The sequence below is a fragment of the Melospiza melodia genome, chromosome 2 (genome assembly GCF_035770615.1).
Source record: "Melospiza melodia melodia isolate bMelMel2 chromosome 2, bMelMel2.pri, whole genome shotgun sequence".
Taxonomy (NCBI): Eukaryota; Metazoa; Chordata; class Aves; order Passeriformes; family Passerellidae; genus Melospiza; species Melospiza melodia.
Window position 1 is genome coordinate 16,401,680 of NC_086195.1, and position 18,077 is coordinate 16,419,756.

The window sequence follows — 18,077 nt, forward strand, 5'->3', positions numbered from 1 at the left end:
CCTGCCTGTAATTACATTTCAGCGCTTGAAAATTCAGCAACTGGCTGATTTGTACCCCAAAATCATTCATCAGAGGTGTTAGATAGACAGAGGCAGCCCTCCATTTATCTGTACACCACTTTCACACAACAAGCAACACAGAAAGCTTCCTCACCCTGCACTACCAATGGGTAGGGCATCCAGGAGTAACCTGAACTTCAGTTTCCAGCCTTGTTGAACCTTTTAGCCTTTCTGAGAAGACATCACTAAGCCACATCGGTAAAGAACAATTTCTGTGGACTTGTCAAAAGAGCACTTATACAGAGTCACTAGGTAAATAGACAAATGATATTCTTATGCACTGCATCCTTAGCACTAACTTTAGGACAATTTTTCTTTTCTTCCTCATTGACCTCAGACATCCAGATCAGAAGTGGTTATAATTCTCACAGGTGATTTAAACTGGGAAGAGAACAGAGTTTGTGTTAAGCCTTTGAGGAAGTGAAAGATGTTCCACTAAGCCAGGCAGAGAAAGAAAAATGCCTCCTGTTTTTTTCCTATGTGAGGAACTGCAAAAGCACTGGCCTTGTGTCCCACTAAATGCCAGCTCCAAAGTATCCAAAGGCACCACTGATCTAAACAAAATGAAACAAGCTTCTTTATCTACCCTCATTTCTTCCTTCTAAGTATTTCCCTACAAAACTGTGCTCATCATGTGGACTCATTGCATCCTCAGGAAGACCTGCTGTCTGGAGTTCCTAGAATTTGTCCCTGTCTTATCTTTTCAGTAACACTGAGAAGAATTGTCGCCTAAAGCTCCAGCCTTCCCCTCTGGATGTGCTTTCCTCAGCTTTGCCCTGGAGCCAGGCTTTCTTCTCTTTTCAGCAGTGCCTAGGTACCAGCCTACATGCAAGGAGCTGTTCCTAAGCATTTGGTATGAGTCATTGAAAATCCTGCCTTTTCAGAATATGCTTCATTCCAAGCAATTGAAAAGTGGAAGAGGAGTGCCACAGCTTCAGCTTTCTGCCGTCATGGTAGTGAAACTCATTTACACCGCCAATAAGACTGAAGGGACTGAAGAAATGAATCTCATTGAAATGCAACGAAGGCTGCTAAATGTGCAAAATCTGTGGTAACAGTAGGGGTTAATGAAATGAAGTCTGTTTTAAAGATGAAGTAAACTTTCTGAGAGAGAAGGCTGGTTTAACCCTGAGCACGTTGCCCACCAAGGAACGTGGAACAGTGTATTCTCAGGGGTAGCTCCTGCCCCCGAGCTGGCTGCGCGCAGCCACCCAGTGTCCCCAAGCCCTGTCCCAGCGCTGTTCGCCGGGCCGGCCTCACGCCCCAGGCGCTGCCGCAGCGCCGGGACCGCGCCCGCACCCGCGGGGCCGCGGGGCGGGAGGGGCCGGGCCGCCGAGCCCGCCTTGCTGAGGGGCGGCTCAGCGGGGGCCGCTCCCGGGCGGCTCCGCCGCCGCCGCCGCGCCGGCTTCCCTCGGCTTTTCGCAGCACCTCCCTCGGCTGCCTCCGCCCCCCGTCCAGTGGCTGTCCCAGCTGCCGGGGCCGCCGGCGCGCCTGCTGTGCCCAGTGCTGAGCGAGCGGCGCGGCGGGACGGACGGGACGGGACAGGACAGGACGGGACAGCACAGCACAGCAAGGACGGGACAGCACAGCACAGCACAGCAAGGACGGGACAGCACAGCAAGGACGGGACGGACGGGACAGCACGGACGGGACGGGACGGGCGGCCGCCCGGCGCCAGGTGAGCGGCTGCGGGCATGCGGGAGCAGAGGCGGCCGGGGGCGGCGGGGCTCCCGAGAGCGGGAGGGACGGGCAGCGCGGCGGCTGCGGGGATGGGAATCGCCCTGAGCCGGGTGTAGCTGAGCGACTCCGCGGGGCCGGGCGGCGGAGGTGCGCGGCTCCCTTGGCATGGGCTTTCCCGCCGACTCTTCCCGGAGGGACGAGCGGGCTTAGGGCGGGGAGGTCCCGCAGGGGCGGCGGTGGTGGGTGGAGGAGCGCAGGTCGGGGAGCTCCGCGGTCCCGCTTAGTCCCGGATCCTGCCCTGTGCTGGCCCTGCGGGTCTGGCCCGGCCCGGGGGCTGAGGGGAGGCGCCGCGGGCGGGCCCGGCCCGTTGGGGCTCGCGCCGGGCCGGTGCGGGGCGAGGCCGCCCTGAGGGGCTGCGGGCAGCGCGGCCCGGCTCCGTCCCGAGCTGCGCTCACCAGGTACCGCTCTCCGGGCTGCTGGTGGAAAGCTCTCCTTCAGCTTCCCAGCATGAAGGGCTTCATCAGTCAACGGCGAGAAACATTTAGTAACGGGATGAAATTGATCTAAAAAGTGACTGATTTTTGTAGAGGAGTCGGTGGGGTTTGGATGCGGTGTAGACGAAGAGACAGGGTAATGTCCCGTTGGGACAGCATTGCTGGACCGGGGTCGGGGTTTGCTCCCACACCCATTTTCTGTGGGAACGGGCACAGAGAATATATTCAGCTTGAAAGTTTTCCCTCTTTTGCATACAACCTGCATCAATGAAGGTGATGTCTTCACAGTCACCTTTTGTGCACAATAATTATTTCGAGCCGGGGGGGCGGGTGGGTGGTGTCTGGGGTTTTTATCATGTTCACTGGCTAAGCGTACTGGAAGCATCCTTTCTTGACTGAATTTATTTTTCCTTTGGAAATGTATAGGTTTCATCATTCATGGGTAGTATTTGTAGCAATTCTCAACTCTGTTGTTTTACTGTGTTATTTTCTTGAATTGATTTATGTGGAAACAGGGAATAAATGTTTGTAAACTAGTTCAAGACGTGCTTCTCCAGCAAATTAAATGTGTGATTGCACAAGCTTAGGCTGGTTTTGACTTCCATGAAATCACAGAATTGGTAAGGTTGGGAGGAACCACAGTGGGTCATTTGTTCCAACCTCCCTGCTCAAACGAGTTTGAGTAACGCTGAAGGTGTGTTGGAATGGGCTTCGACATGAGCCAAAATAGAATTTACAACCTCCAGATCTAAGAGATATCAATCCCAAAGCAAATTAGTTGTGTCTTCAGTTCTGTCATTTGTACTGAAAATGTAAATCTGGTGTTATGTGTGCCTACTCAGAACACGTTCCTCCCTGTTGTTTGCACAGAGTACATCATCACCAGAAGAGAACTGCACAAGCTGATATTGCTGTTCTGAGGCTTTTGACCTTAAGGGAATTCCCAAGTGGAAAGCAGACTTCTGTAACTGTTTCCATGGGGGAAACAAGCAAAATTTGTTCCTCTGCTAGGTGACCAGTAGTGTGTTTATTGAATTAAACTAAAGAACAAAATACCCATGTCTTTGCTTAGGAGGATCTCCAAGTACTTGTCTTCACTGAGGTAGCACACATAAAATTTAACGATGAATACAAATCTCTGAAGTGGAATGTTGTGAAAGAAGATGCAAGAAAGAAATTGCACATAAACAAAATTTGCTCAGATACAAATTGGGGCGACAAAATTTTCTAGTTACACTGTAAGACAATATTATGTCATTTCTACTATGGTACCAAGTGAGCTAGTGCTATTGGTATCATTATTAATATTACTTTAGTGTCTTAAGGTAGTTCTGTAGATCAAATGGAGTTTGTTGGCATGTTCTTTTTTCTTCAGTGCCTTCCAAATTTAATGTTAAACTTCTATTTCTAATACATCAACAGAAATTGGCTCAGACTAGGGCCAGTTGGAGAGAGATGAAGGACTAGACTCCCATTCTCAAGTTAATTATTCCATTTACAGTTTTTGTGCTGTGAGTGCTCTTAGTCAGGTCTTCCACTAGTGACTGTAAAGTGCTGGCAGACTGAGAAAGTTTGGGAGTTCATGGGAGAATAACTCTCGTTAAATTTGAACAATTTTTAGTTCTTAATATGTAACATGATCACTGGCCTTGGCAAATGCAGTTTAGCTTTAAAACTGACCACTACACTTGAGTTTTATGTTTTCAATGGAATATTAGATTAGCTTATTTGAAGGCCAAAGTAAGGGTAGCTCATGCAAGTAATCTCATAGACTCCAATGTAAAAAATAGCATAAATAAGTCATGTTATTTGGCCTGAAATGTTAGCTTTGTGATAAATGGTAAGTCTGCTAGTGGTTTTGTATATTTAGATTCAGTTAAAAGCTTTGCTCTTTTCCAGATGCAAGGATTTAGAGAATATTAATTTGTTGGTAGGTGCTGCTCAGGTTGTGAACATAATTGAAGTTGATATTTTTGTTTGTTAGACACATGTTCATGATTATGAAGTTCTTACTCTTTCCAGTCATAAATTCCTGGTGGAGTTACAGTTGGGAAAGGTATATATATATATTCTATAATTGCTCTATGAAAAAGGTGGTCTTGTATAACTATATGGTAATTAATAGGACTCAATTACTTGGGAGTTTTGCATTCCTTTTGTGACAAAATACCTTTGGAACTTATTGTTCAGGAAGGACAAAGGGTCTTTTGTAACTGGCATTAAATCAAAGACAAAAAAATCCATATCAAACTCCTCTCTGCTTGAGTCTCATGGATTTGTCTTCAGCTGTGAGCTGAATAATTTGTATGCCACAGGTATTCAACCTGTGAGCGCTTCCCAAATCAGATTCAGGACAGCTTTATTGCAGGTGTCGTGCAGGGGAATCCTGATACAGGATTTTAGAAGTGTGTCTGGCACTTCTAAAATCCCAAAGTCAGCATTTTCTGTCTTTTATTGATGACTTCTGTAGCACAGAAATATAAATACTGTTTGGCACAGCAGCTTCTATAAGCTAATGCCTTATAAAAATGTGATTTTGTTGTTCTGCTCTAGGTCCTCTTCTGCTGGCTGCTTCAATACAGTGTTCCTAACAGGTCATAGAAAAAGTACAGTTAGTAACATAATTTTTTTTATTTTAAAAGAAAACTGTAGAATGTCAGTTATACTAGATAAGACAGTAGATAGAAAAGAAATACTTTATAAGTTCCTCAATCTACTTAATATACTTTTTCAATCTGTAGAATTCATAGAAAATTACTAAGAATTATCACAGTATTTCTGTTTAGTGAAATTTGCATGAGTACTTCAAGTGATGCCTTAGTTACCAAAAAGAAAACCCCCCACAAATTAAGCACTACTTCCTCATTTATGGTGTTCCTTAAAGGAATCATTGAGGAGTTAAGGTCTGAGAGATCCATCAGAAGGATTGCTGGAAGTTGTCATGTTTGACAAGATGTGACACTTCTAGAAATGGTAGAATTAGAAAGACAAAGAGTAATGTGATTATGATAATTGTGAAAATGTTATTGTGGACACATAACAAAACTTTTCTTTTACTGATACTTTTAGTGGTCAAAATATTCTCTTAGGAAGTCCCTTTCTTTAGAGAAAAAAGGATTGTGTCTCTCTCTGCCTGGATTTATTAGACATTTAGGCATGCCTGATTGTGAATGCTGCTAAATTCCTTGTTTAAGTTCTAAGTTCCCAAGCAGACTTTGAATATCTTTGTTTCTTTTGCACCAAACTAATTATGGACATAATCTGACTGAATGGGCCTCTGATGGGCTTCATGTTTTGAAGTGACTTTGTTCCTCCATTATTTAGTCGTAGCACAGTCCATGTGTTCATATAAGTTGTATTAAAAAGGCTTTACTTTTTCACCCTCATCTATGTTTTGGCAAGTCAGCAATGTGGTGATGGTGGTTTATTTCTGAGAAGAATTACTTTTTTATAGAGTTGATGATGGTGAAAAAAGCCATTTGGAGTGTAGTTGTACAAAGTAATTTATTTTGAGCTGATACATTTGTGGGGGTGCACACATGAATGGTTCAGATTTAAAGAAACTTTTCTGGAGCTGCTTTCAAGTGATGTACTCACCTATGTGATGACTTTCAAGGATTTATGAATGTTTGCTATTGACTAACTTGTTTCAGTTGTAGTAGTCTAACATGGCCAAAGGTACCAGCAGACACTTACATTGAACTCTGAGAAGTGCTAAAGGAGGCCAGAATGCTGTTCTGGCATAACCCTGTTTCTTAGAATGTCTTAATAGATGTTCCCTAAATATTTACCCCATGTGAGACTGAAGTGCCAACATGACTGCATTTCCTTAGGCTGTGTAGGGTAGTGGTGCCATATTCCAAATCAGAGTTTTGGTGGGACTTAGGAAGATGTTTGCTTCAGTGCAGCCATCCTTCCAAACTGATGAGCTTTATCTCTGTGGTACAAACTGTTAGTTTTGGTCATTGGGCTGTCGACTGAAAGAGTCTGAGAGACTGCTATAAACCACCCCCACCCTCCTCTTTCAAAAAAAACCCTCCACCAAATACTGCGCTTCTTAGCTAGCAGAGAAATTTTAATGGCTCCAAGTGCAGGATCCAAGAGACCTGGTGAGTCCATGAAGTGAAGCTTTGGATGAAATCACAGTATAATTTCTTTTTTAGGGTGTTGCTATTCAAGCCAAGAGAGCTTGGAAAAGAGAGCAGGGAAGAAAAGTGTAAACTGAGCAGAAACAATTATTTACTTTTTATTTTCCTTCACTTACAGTAAGCTGAAACCTTCAGAACTCCTTTTTTTTAAAATATTTTTTGTAAAGTAGGAAAATTGAAAGCATGAGCTGGACAGTCTTCTTTTTGGCATGCCTGGTGCTCACCTGACTCCGCACAGCCTGCTGACATTGTTCACTGATACAAATATTTGGGGTTTAGAAAAGTCTTTGTCCTTCTCTCTTTCTCTCTCCATCAAATCAGGTCCTGTAGCTGAATACAAAGGTTTTTGAAAACTTTTTGTGTACTTTTTCGTGGTTGTATCTCTATATACCCTTTCTCATGCTTTTATATGGCTCAAAGTGCATGCATAGTGTTCTTTTAATCTTTTCTGATGTGCCAGCCTTTGTGTGGTCTTCTACTCTGCCGAACTCTTCTTGTTGTTTCCTCCCTCCATTAAACCAATATACTTCCATCCCCCAAAGTGTTAGGGAAAATGTAAACAACCTGTCTGAAGCTGAAATCATCAGACTTGTGGCAAACATAACTACTTTTATTGCATCTCTGTTTGTTGTGCTTCACCAGTACTTTGTAAACTCTTTTAAGAGGAAACCTGCTCAGGCACTGTCAGTGAAGGGCTTTTTAGTTTGCTCTGGAATTAATAGAGGGTGTGAGTAAAGCTGTGGTCTTGAGGGAATACACCATGCAGACAAGGATTTCCTGGACAGTGTAAAACTTTTATAAGAGCTAGAGAAAGGTCTCTTGCTCATCTCCCAGGTGACAATTGGACATGAGGAGGTGAAACATTTCCAGTCTGGGTAAGAGGGAACAAATCCTGTTTGTAATTGCCCCCTGTGCTGTTTTTGCACTATTTAGAGCACAAGTTGCTCTATAGGAGAATTAAGTACCAAAAGTGCAGGTTTTTTTGGTCCTGAGGTTCATAATGGAGAGCCATGCAATAGCATCTTCAACTCCTGAGTCCACTTACACAGGCCTAAGTGATTAAGTTTGCACTTTTACATTAATCTAAGGGGAGATCTGTGAGTTGAACTGAAGGCAGACCTTGGCTTGCATGGTTGGGCATTTATAAAGTAAAAAATTATTCTAGTGCCAGCATCCTGCAACAGTTGAAAGGCTAAACAAAGGAATGGATTTCTCAGAGAGTTCATCCTCCAGTTCTCTGAAGAACTCAATCAACCAACTGTGAGTTTTGCAGATGACTGATTTCTGTGCTTAAGTGGCTTGTTGCTCTCTGTAAGCCAACTTATTAAAAATAAAATATTTAATATCTTTGAAAACAGTAATGATTTATGTCTGGAGGAAGGTCCTTGAACTTGAACATATTACCACTACAGTCTTAGAAAAAACTGGTGTTTTATATAAAGTGACTAAATGAATATGGTGACTATATAGAATACAGTTTTTACAGACGTGATTAAGAAATCATGAATTAATTATTGAAATTAATGAAAACCAAATTATTATCAGACAGTAATAATCCTATTACTGTCTTCTGGAAAAACACATAAAAACCCCCATGGAACAACATTTTGAACTCAGTGGTGCTACTTCTGCTGTTAAGTCAGTAAATTCTGTATATGCCAAGATTTACAGTGACACAATAGTTTCCAACATAAGCGTCCTCCCTATTACATCTAAGTTGCTTCAGCCAAAATTTAAAAATAACATGAAAACTTCACTGCATTTTGGTTCCAGTCTGGAAAATATAAGGAGTTGATGGAAGAAGTCTACAATTTTACATTCTGAAAGACATCAAGAAGTTTTCATACCTGGGCAGTTTGTGTTTCTCTTGCTTGTTTTAGCCTTTTGTCACCTGGTGCAGACTTGAATAAGGCAGAATATCACAGAAGAGCAGTCAGAAGCTTGCCATTCATTATTATCCTCCTCCTAAACTGCAGCTTCTATAAATTTGGGAAATATTGTTATTGAAATCTACAATCTTAGTAGGGGATGAATACAGAAGATTGAATGAGACCCAAAGACCATGGATGAAATAAGTGTGGCTTAAACAAAGCAGTTTGAGGTGCAGCAGCTGACAGCATGCTTGGAATTAAATGAATGATTGTTTTGGGCCATGATTTCCAACATAAGTTTCTGTAACCAGCTGTTTATGCATTGGCAGTGAGAACCTTCTCTGGCTCAACCCTAGCAAAAAAGAACTAATTGTTTATTAAATGTTAAAGATTGACAGTAAATGTCGCAGTCGAGGCGGTCACCACACAAAGCAGAGACCACAAGCTGTCTCAGTTGGTAACACTTGGCAACAGTTTATTAATGAAAATGGCTGATCTTTTATACACTTTCCAGTTGTTTACCCTTCTTCTACCTTAGCTATTGGCCACAATAATTCAATACCATGCCATTGGTGAAAAGTTAGTCTGACTCCACCTAACTTTCTAAAAATGCTTCATCCAGCTGCAGAATGCTCTTATCTTCCTTCTCTCCATCTCCTTGGCTACGGCCTTGGAGAAAGCTCCTTATCAGCTTCTTCTTCTTCTTACTTCTGGCTCCTTTAGCTAACAGGCCCGCTGCTAGCCCTTCCACAAGTAAATATGTATTTTCAACAGGAATTATGAAATTTGGATGTGAAATTTTTCCAAAAGTGATGTAACAAAATATGGTACAGAACACAACTGCTGTATTTATGTTTTGCACTTTCTTTGGCTTTAATCCTATGAAAATATATCTGCTGTACTGCAAGGCAAGCAGTAGCTGGAGGTAAGTGCTAAATGTCTTGATATGTCACCTATGGGTGCACACTTGGAAAGTAGTAAAGTGAAATAGCAGGGCATGAGCTAATTACTATTAATGATAGGAATTCAAACTCCTTTTTTATATCTTCCTGTCTTTGTTTCCACTAACCTCTGTAATTTGCAAAGAGTATGATATTAGTGCAGAACTGTGACATGTATAACACAACAGACAAACAAAAAAATTCCAATTTTTCAAAATATATTTGTTCATTTGTTTTAAGAAAAGCACTCTCAATTATAGTTTGACTTTCAAATTAATAAGATGGTGTGAAATGTAAGACCTGGGTGCAAGGTTGCCATTGGTCAAAATAAGACACTCTTCATGGAGAACAAACAAGACATAACAGATTTATGCCTGAGCCTTTAATTTCTATTTTCTGGATTTTCATTTTTTCTGCTGACCATAAAGAAATGTTTTATATTGTCATCTATTTCAGACACTTAGCTCTTTGTAAATAAAAACCACTTAGTTGTAACTGAGAAAGGGAAGCCAGCTGGTTACATCTTTACCTGAAGTCTGTGCACAGAATTCTTTCCCACACTTGGGTGGCTCAGTAACTGTTGTACTGAATTAGATTTGCCTGATATACATGTGAAAATTTTTCATCCTGCTGCAAAAACTATGCATAATTATGCAGGACTCCCTGAGTCACACTATATTCATCTATTATGAAGAAGAATACAAATGTTCATTTGAACACATGAGCAAATTAATAACAAATGAAAAGAATCCCTTATGCTTAATTCTGTAATGTTCACAACTATAAATCTGCAATTACATTACTGTTCAGGATCATTAAGAATGAAGATTTAGGATTCTAATACAGAAAAGGGCTTAAATAATATTGAGAAGAACATAATGACCAAATATTTTGGAATGTATTATATGATCTTTATTTGAATAGATATGGTGAAATTGTATTTTATATCTTGCTTTTTTAATTAAAAAAGTACCAAAGATAGCAGCGTATTTTTCTTTAGTAGTGTCTAAACAACTTTGTTGCAAAAATAAAGGAACACAAACATTACTTTCCCAACTCTTTTAATTGTATATTTTATCTGAGCATTGGAACAAGTCTTGAACTAGTGTAGCTGTTCAAAGTCTTGCAAAAAGTCAGTTGAGCTGACCGTGTTAGTATTTCACTTTATATTCCTGTTATCTAGATTTTATTGCTTTACCTGGGATCATTAATTTTCCTTCATAGCTTCGAATAGTTTTGGAGTTCTTGATGTGACTGTGTTCAGTCAGCAAGAAGCTCTGACTCTGAACCTACTTATCTTTGCCAGGCCCATCTCTTGGAGTGAGTACAATGTCAAAAAACCCCAGATGAGACAAAAACCTAAATGTACAGAAAGTCTTTATTACAGCCTTTTGTTTAAACACTGGGCAAATATTAGCAAAGCTCCCTCTGAAATGCCAGAGTTAAAGGGAGGTCCATTCAAACTCCTCAGGGCTACAGAGTGCTCAGGCAGGGCTGGAGTCAGTACCAGGAATTTCTTGGCTCCTGTACTCAAATTTAGGCTTTTGTAATGCAGTTTTTATTTCTGGGGGTGGGACACTAACATCATTGTCTAATGAGCTCTGCCAAACAAAACAAAGGCATGCCTGGTGGTTCAGCAGTAAACCTCTGTCCTAGTCAGCTCATTTCATGTGCATCTGTTTGCAGGGCTGAGGCTTAGGGAGAAAACAAAAGCAGGGAATGTGGGAGTGTTCTCAGTCATATCACATGTGGCACAAAGCAAGCAGCTTGCCTCAGAGCTTCCCAGCATCAATGGCTGCACTCGTGGGTGCCACTGAGTACTTTTGGGCTCCATCCATTCACATTTCAACTCTTGGTGTCTAGGTGGTAGAGAAAAGGGATGCTGGAAATTTTGTTTGTTTTGTTGTCTAAATACATCACTATGGATGGGTGGTTTAGTGTACAAAAGATTTCCCCATAAAATGTATGGACAAATATGCAGCTTGGTTTTGCTTGGAAGTGACCTAATTTGAGACTAGACTGCAAAATGCAAGTAACTAAAGAAAGGAAACAGTTTTTGGATGAGCATCTCTTTTAACCCTAGGACAATTACATTGTAAATGCACAGTCCTTGATGCTCAGATATATTTAAGCACAACGATTTTCATTATCAGGTTCTTAGGATAAATAATTTAATTCTGCTACTCATGTTGCTGATGGAACAACTTTATTAATACACGATTTTTAGGCATTCAGAGAAGCAAGCTGAGGACAGGTTTGAACATGTTTCCTGGGGATCTTTAGAAAGCTAGCCCACCATTGACATTTCTGGCCTTTTTTTACTTGTTTTTGTTTGCATAGAAATGTGTATATTAGGTATGACTATTGTTATAGCATATGATTTATTTTGTCAGCTTTTTTTTATTTCTTAGAAGTATTGCATGTTGCAATCCTTGAAAACACTGGCAACAATGTTGCAGTGCTCTATTTTTAAAAAAGCCATTGCTTTAGGTTTCTATGTTATGTTATTATATATTTATAATTTATTTGCACATGTGTTTAATCAATTTTTAAAGTTTCAATTACCTTGCAACTTCACTGTTTCTTAGTTTAGTCCTGTGGCACTTCGCTGGCAGAGTTCAGCCCATAGTAACCATTGTAAATTAATAAATATTTACATTGGTGTGAATCTTTCAAAAACATTGCATTTTAACCCCAACCTTAAAAAAAAATATAAAACTTCTGAAAGACACTTAGCAGTGCCTGAAAAGAAGGGAAGCTACTGCAATCTGACACAGCCTGAGCAGAAGTTCAGCGCAGTTTGTGAGCAGTGTGAGTGCTAACCAATGCACTTGCAGATGCACCCAACTTGTGATGGCCAAGTTAAACTTCTGGTGTCAGGCAGAATGCTCTGATCCGCCCTAAAGCTGATACATGGAAGATATTCAATTTGTAAAGTTTACTGCTTTGCATGTTTCAATAATGAGCTACAGAATCACTTGCCACTATGTATCTAAACTTTTTTTATAAGAAAAAGCACTTGAATGTTTCTTCCAGCATGTAAAGAATTCAGATGCACCTTTTTAAAAAAATCTTTAAAAATATTTCATAGAAGTGTATGTCTTATAACAGAAAGGTGGAAAAACCAGGTTTTCATGATATTGTTAATGAACTTGCTGCCCACAGTGATTTGTGGCTGTTAAAGTGTCACATGAGAGAAAGTGTGGGTAGAGGACTGAAGAGATGCTTTCTTACATACTGAGATTAATAAAGCTTTTGGACAACCTTTCTATGATTGCTCTGTCAGCTTTTGTTTGGGTTTTATGTTGTGTGCAAATCCTTTGGAGGGGTTTTGTTAATTTGTTTTTCAAATGCTGAAAGTCTTATTTGTGCAAGGAGTCATGGCTATGTTCTGATGTGTTTGTAGTCTTTGGAGAATTAGAGCTTGGATCGGTTTTCTTTGGGTTTTTTTTCCTTTCATCAAACATCTCTTTCTCTCTTAGTGTCTTGGCAATATACAGAGTATCTGGTATTTCTGTGCAATATATACCCAATACTATAACAGGGTTGAGAAGGTTTATGCTCATGTTGGAAACATATTTTGTCATAATGTCCATACACCTACATGTTTTCTAGTCATTGTGGTTTATTTATTTATCTGTTTTTTCTAGAATGGTTGCCTGGGAAAAACAGCACTGCTGTGTTGGCAGAATACAGGATATTTTCTTGAGATTCAGGATTGTTCAAGCAGTCCTTTTACTTCAGTTGTTCTTGGCTACAGCAAGCAAAGGTAAGAGAATTTTTTCCTGATTGGTCTAGTGTTAGTATTCCAAATAAATACCATTAGACTTGATGAATAGGACTTTTGAATATATTCAACCAGGCAAGTTTTTGCCTCTTGAAAACAAGAGGAAAAACTGTCACTAACAAGAAATGAAACACTTGGTGCTTAGCATTTTGGATGCTTTGTATGTTTTCATAAAATATCATTGGTAGTAACTTCTTCTAGGCTGTGGATGAGGAGAGAACCAAAACACAATTTATAATAACAAGACAAATTATTTTATTACTGGGGTTTTTTTGAGCTGGAAGTGTTGTTATTTTCAGAATATGTTGTTAAATCTTTTACACTGCTCTTGCAAAAACACCACAAGATCCTTTGAGCTTTTCTGTATTTAGGGCGTGTGTGAGTGTAGAACATCTGCATTGATCTTGGTTGTGGATCTGAATATGGCTAAGGAAAAGGTAGTAAGGCCCAAAGCATGTAACAGAAATGAAGTATTTGTATGTGACAGTTTAAGCTCTTTATGTAACAGTAAATGAAAAATAAATTCATAAGGTTCTTGTGGAAAACTGACATGGTGATGCTTTTGTGTAAGGTTAAGTAGAATAAAGTGAGGTAAAATAATTTGTGTTTTTTCATGGCTGAGAAATTTCAGTTTTTTCAGTAAATTGATGGTTAGTCTGTTACTGCTCTGGACCTCAGCTGATAAAGATAACAGTGCTTGTCATTCAAACAGCTTCCTATTGTCAGTAGCATGTAGTGCATTTATCATGTTAATAATGTGCTTAGTGTATTAAACATTCTATGTGTTTTTGCTGTGTGATTAATGGCCAGTTTCAGAGCCTTCCTTCTGTCTCATGGCATATTATTTTACTCTAGATCAGAACTTGCAGCTCTGATGTACTGCCTGACTTTTTTAAATTTAAGTGTGCCTGCTTAATGATGTTGTACAACCACTGAGGTTTTATGGTTTACAGACTAGATTCAGTTTGATTCCAATTCTCCAGATACAGTAACTTTTACAAAATGTTTCCATTGAGACAGAATCTGAGATTCAGGAGATAAACCTGCTGCTAAGATGGAGAGGTGTTAACCTCTTGCACTTTAAATAGTGAAAAGGACACAGCTGCTCAGCAGATGGACAGATGTCATAGAAGATTTTTTCCAGGGAAAATTTAACTGTATCTAAAGTTCTGAGGAAGTGAGCAAATAGGGATTTCATTTTTCACCTTTGTATCACTTAAAACTGTCATTAATCATCAAAGAAAGCTAAACTGACACAAGTGTGTTTATGTTTTCCCCCTGTTTTATTGGGGTGTTTTTGTTTTAGGCTGTCAGCAGTTAAGTAGTGTCAGCAGCATCTCTACTCAGTTCTTTCCTCATCTGAGATGTCAAAGTATGTTTGTGCTCTCCAAAAAATACGAAGAGGGAAGAACTTCCTGTGTTCTTTTTGATGCTCAGGATGCTGGATAAGGTGATGTTGTTTATCCCCAGCTAAACAAATAGAACTGTGAATGAAAAGGAGGGATGAAATTGATTTTGGGGATTTAGCTTCAGATTTTTAAGATATTCAACAGAATCAGGTGACCCACATGTAGAAAGTTTAGTGTTTTAGGCTTTTTATAAAAAAGAGTTATGAGCTCGAGATGGAATATGTGAGTATACCAGAGTCTTTTGACGTCATTTTAATGGACTGTAGCGAGCCAAATGTCTCACAGGTGGCAAACACTTGCAAGGAAGTTAATAACTACTGTTACTAGTTAAAAGCCAGATTGTGCAGACATATAAACTTGTGACTATTTTTATTCAAGAGAATGCTCAGCTGTATACTGATCCAGAGGTTATTAGTAAGAGAAGGAAAATAACACTGGTGCTCATGTAGTGAGAGAATCTGCTCCTGTAGGTCTAATTCTTAATACCTACCTAATTCTTAATACCTAATGGCTATCTCTTGTAAAGATGGCAATTATCACTGTCTAAAACTGTTTAGAAAAAAGAAAGAGATGCATTTTGGGTTTATATTGTCATTCTCAGAAAATGAATTTTAAACATTTAGAAGCATGTGCATACATTTCAGGATTTCTTTTAGGGCTTAAGAGAACATGCTTGTTAAATACATAGCTTAAGTGAGGACAAAACCCCCAGGTTTTCTATCTCTTAGAGATAAGTATAGTAAGAAGAAAAAATTTTCATTTCTGAAAAGGCTTATGTGCCCAAATACAGCAAAAGACATTGAACAGTCAGCCCATGATTACTACTGAATGGAGTTTCCTTCACTCCAAATTGTGGTTGGGTTTTTTCTTTTTTTTTTTTCTTTTTTTTTTTTTTAATTATTATCATTATTTATATTTTCCTTACTCTGGATTTTTCTTACTCTGGAGCTGTTTGAAGCATTCTTCCCATTATGCTCCCTTTTCTGTGCTGTAAAGTTGTGTTCATGGCTACTTTTCTGAATTTGTTGCATTGTCTGCATGCAAAGAGACTCCAGGAATGCCTCTGTTAGAGCACAGGCAGTTCCAGCTCCTCGGTTCCATGGTCAAGGGTGGGTCACAGCCCACAGCCACCATTGCTGGAGAAAGTCAGTGATGATTAACAGATCTTCTAAAGGCTTTACTGTAACGTCATCTCTTGCTTACAATGCATCCACCCACATGGCAAGGAGACTTATTCAAGATATTACTGATAATTAATTTCTAACATAATGCTGTACTGCACTCACTTGGAACAACAAAGTGCGTTTTCTGACTATGATTACAATTTCTTTTCTGCTTTTTCAGCATTCTTTCAGTAGATGAAGCATATTAAAATTTCCAGCCTTGCAACAATTCAGATAGTATTGGTATCCATTCTCTTAATTTTGACATCTCTTTTTGGCACTTTTTTTAATGACTGTTTAGAGCAAAATGGGCCATCTTTCCAATTTCCAGAAGGGTAGACCTTTCTATGTAAACACTTTTCTTAGTTTAAATTAATTCTTCAGACCTTGCATCTTGATCAACAGCAATCTTTTTGGATTATATAAAGCAGACCAGAAGAATCATCAGCAGATTGATGTCATTTTGCATAATTTCTCTTGGCTGTCTTACAACTGTTTTTCATCTACAAGTTTGTGTCTACTCTGGCTCCCTTGACAACTTTGAAGTCACAATTCCCCTAAAAAATGTAATAGAAATTAGCTGTCCTTTAATCCACTATTTGCATATCAACACTGCTTTAATGCTTAACATGAAATCAAGCCTGTCACAGAATTCATTCACTTCCCAAGCCAAGTCTGCTGATGATACTTCAAGTTCTGATTAATATTTTTGCTCAGGAATGGAATTCCAGTCTGTCAATCTGGATAGTTAACAGTAACTTCAAGTTTTGAAGCTGTGTCAGGAAACTTCCCTTACCAGTCAATTTCTACTTAATAATGAAAGACTTGAGCAATTTTTTTATTTGGAAAGAATGTGTCCCCAGTATTGGCATGTAACTAGCTGGCTATTTCCTTTATAAAATCAGTTTCCTTATGACCTGTCCATGTTGTCAGATGGACATCTGTTCTAATTTTACTTAAAAAAGGTAGGTATATTTGAGCCCCCATTTTGAAAAATCTCATATTCTGTGACACTTTCCCCTCCCGTCCAGTCTTCCTCATCTAGCTTTTAAGTAATTTTAAAAATTAGTTTTTAGTTTTTTTGAAGTATTCTTAGCTGGGTATCCCAGATTTTGCCTTCAGACTCTGACAAGTGGCCAAACTGAATGAGTGAATTCATGCTGCAGGGTTAGGCAGGGGAGGCTTGCTGTTGGGTCAAGTGTGTCTTTCTTCTCCTTTGCCATTTAGAACCAATCTAAGTATTAACTCACCATTCAGAATCCACTGTCTGCTATATAGGATTTTCATCTAATTGTAGCTGTACCCAGAGAGTTTTTGTTTGGTCTATGGCCTTGCATAGCACTTCTGTCACGTATTTTGAACTTCAGGAATGATTCCAGGTTGTGAAAAATGCCTGCAAACTTCTGCTAGTTAGCATCACAGAGAGACTCTCAGATCTATAGGATGCAACAAGAATAGGCATCAATGACTTTCCATGAAACTGGATTGATATATTTTCTGTTTCAAATGTTTCTGGTAGGTTGTACCTATAAAGTTGCACTTGGAAGTTAGGAACTTTCTCCTTGTTTTTCCTTGTTGCTATTGAAAAATAAATTTGAGAGCCTGGAGGTCAAGAGACAGAAAAGTTGTCAGAACTGGTCTAATGAAAGCTGGCGCTCCGGTTGCCTGAGCGCATTACAGAAGAACTGGCTGTGATCTTGACAGCTAACTAGGACTATGAACATAACCTACCCTGGAAAAAAAAACCTGATCCAAGTTGCCTGGAAGATTTTCTTCTTACAGAGGAGCTAATGGAAAAGGCTTTTTCCTATGTTGGATGAAATTTTTCTGCTTTTTAACCCTGACCAATCATGATTAATCCCATATGTCCTCTGGAGCGTTCATAAAAGCTCTGCATATATTGATAAATAGTTACCTCCTTAAAGGTGTCAGTAGTGTGTTCTCTTGCACTGGCTGAACATCTGACAGGCTGTTTAATTTTTCTATTGTTCCATCTCATGTTCCAAAGGAACTTTTTCTTCTTTTGTTGCTGCTGTGTACACTATAAAGCAAGCAGCCATGATAATGATTATGCAATTGAAGTGTGCATCTTTCCACAAAATAAGAGTCATCTCCAAAGAGTTCACATCTACAACCACAAAAGTCTGTCCTTTCCTCTACTGGGACAATGAAAGAAATGAGGCACCTACAAGAATTGAGCAGTTACAATCAAGTTTCAGTGTTTGAGGCATTGTCTGGAACTACTTGTTTTATAGGGAAGGTGCCTGCTGGACCTGTTGTTTATGAACAGAGAGGGTTGATGGATGATGTATGGTTGGAGGCCTCAGCAATTGCAAAATTATTAGCTTTTGATTTTTGGAGACTTAAGGAGGGGACTCATCAGAACTGCCACCTTGGACTTCTGGAAGGGAGACTTTGGTATGTTTAGGGGATTGGTTGATGGAGTCCTTTGGGAAGCAGCCCTTAAGGGCAAAGGAGTCCAGGAAGTCTGGACTTCTGCTTCAAGAAGGAATTCTCCAAGGGG

At 39.7% G+C, this 18,077-nt stretch overlaps 1 protein-coding gene across 3 annotated transcripts in view; it reads left to right on the forward strand.

The window, feature by feature from the left end:
• The first annotated feature begins 1,638 nt into the window (after window positions 1-1,638).
• The window catches only part of ADGRG2 (adhesion G protein-coupled receptor G2), a 57,874-nt gene continuing 41,435 nt past the window's right edge, over window positions 1,639-18,077 (forward strand). For all 3 annotated transcript variants that reach the window (XM_063182787.1, XM_063182800.1, XM_063182794.1), the window contains exons 1-2: window positions 1,639-1,738; window positions 12,845-12,963. In XM_063182787.1, coding sequence (XP_063038857.1) covers window positions 12,846-12,963 — 118 coding nt within the window. In that variant the 5' untranslated portion in view covers window positions 1,639-1,738; window position 12,845. The remainder of the gene's footprint in view (window positions 1,739-12,844; window positions 12,964-18,077) is intronic.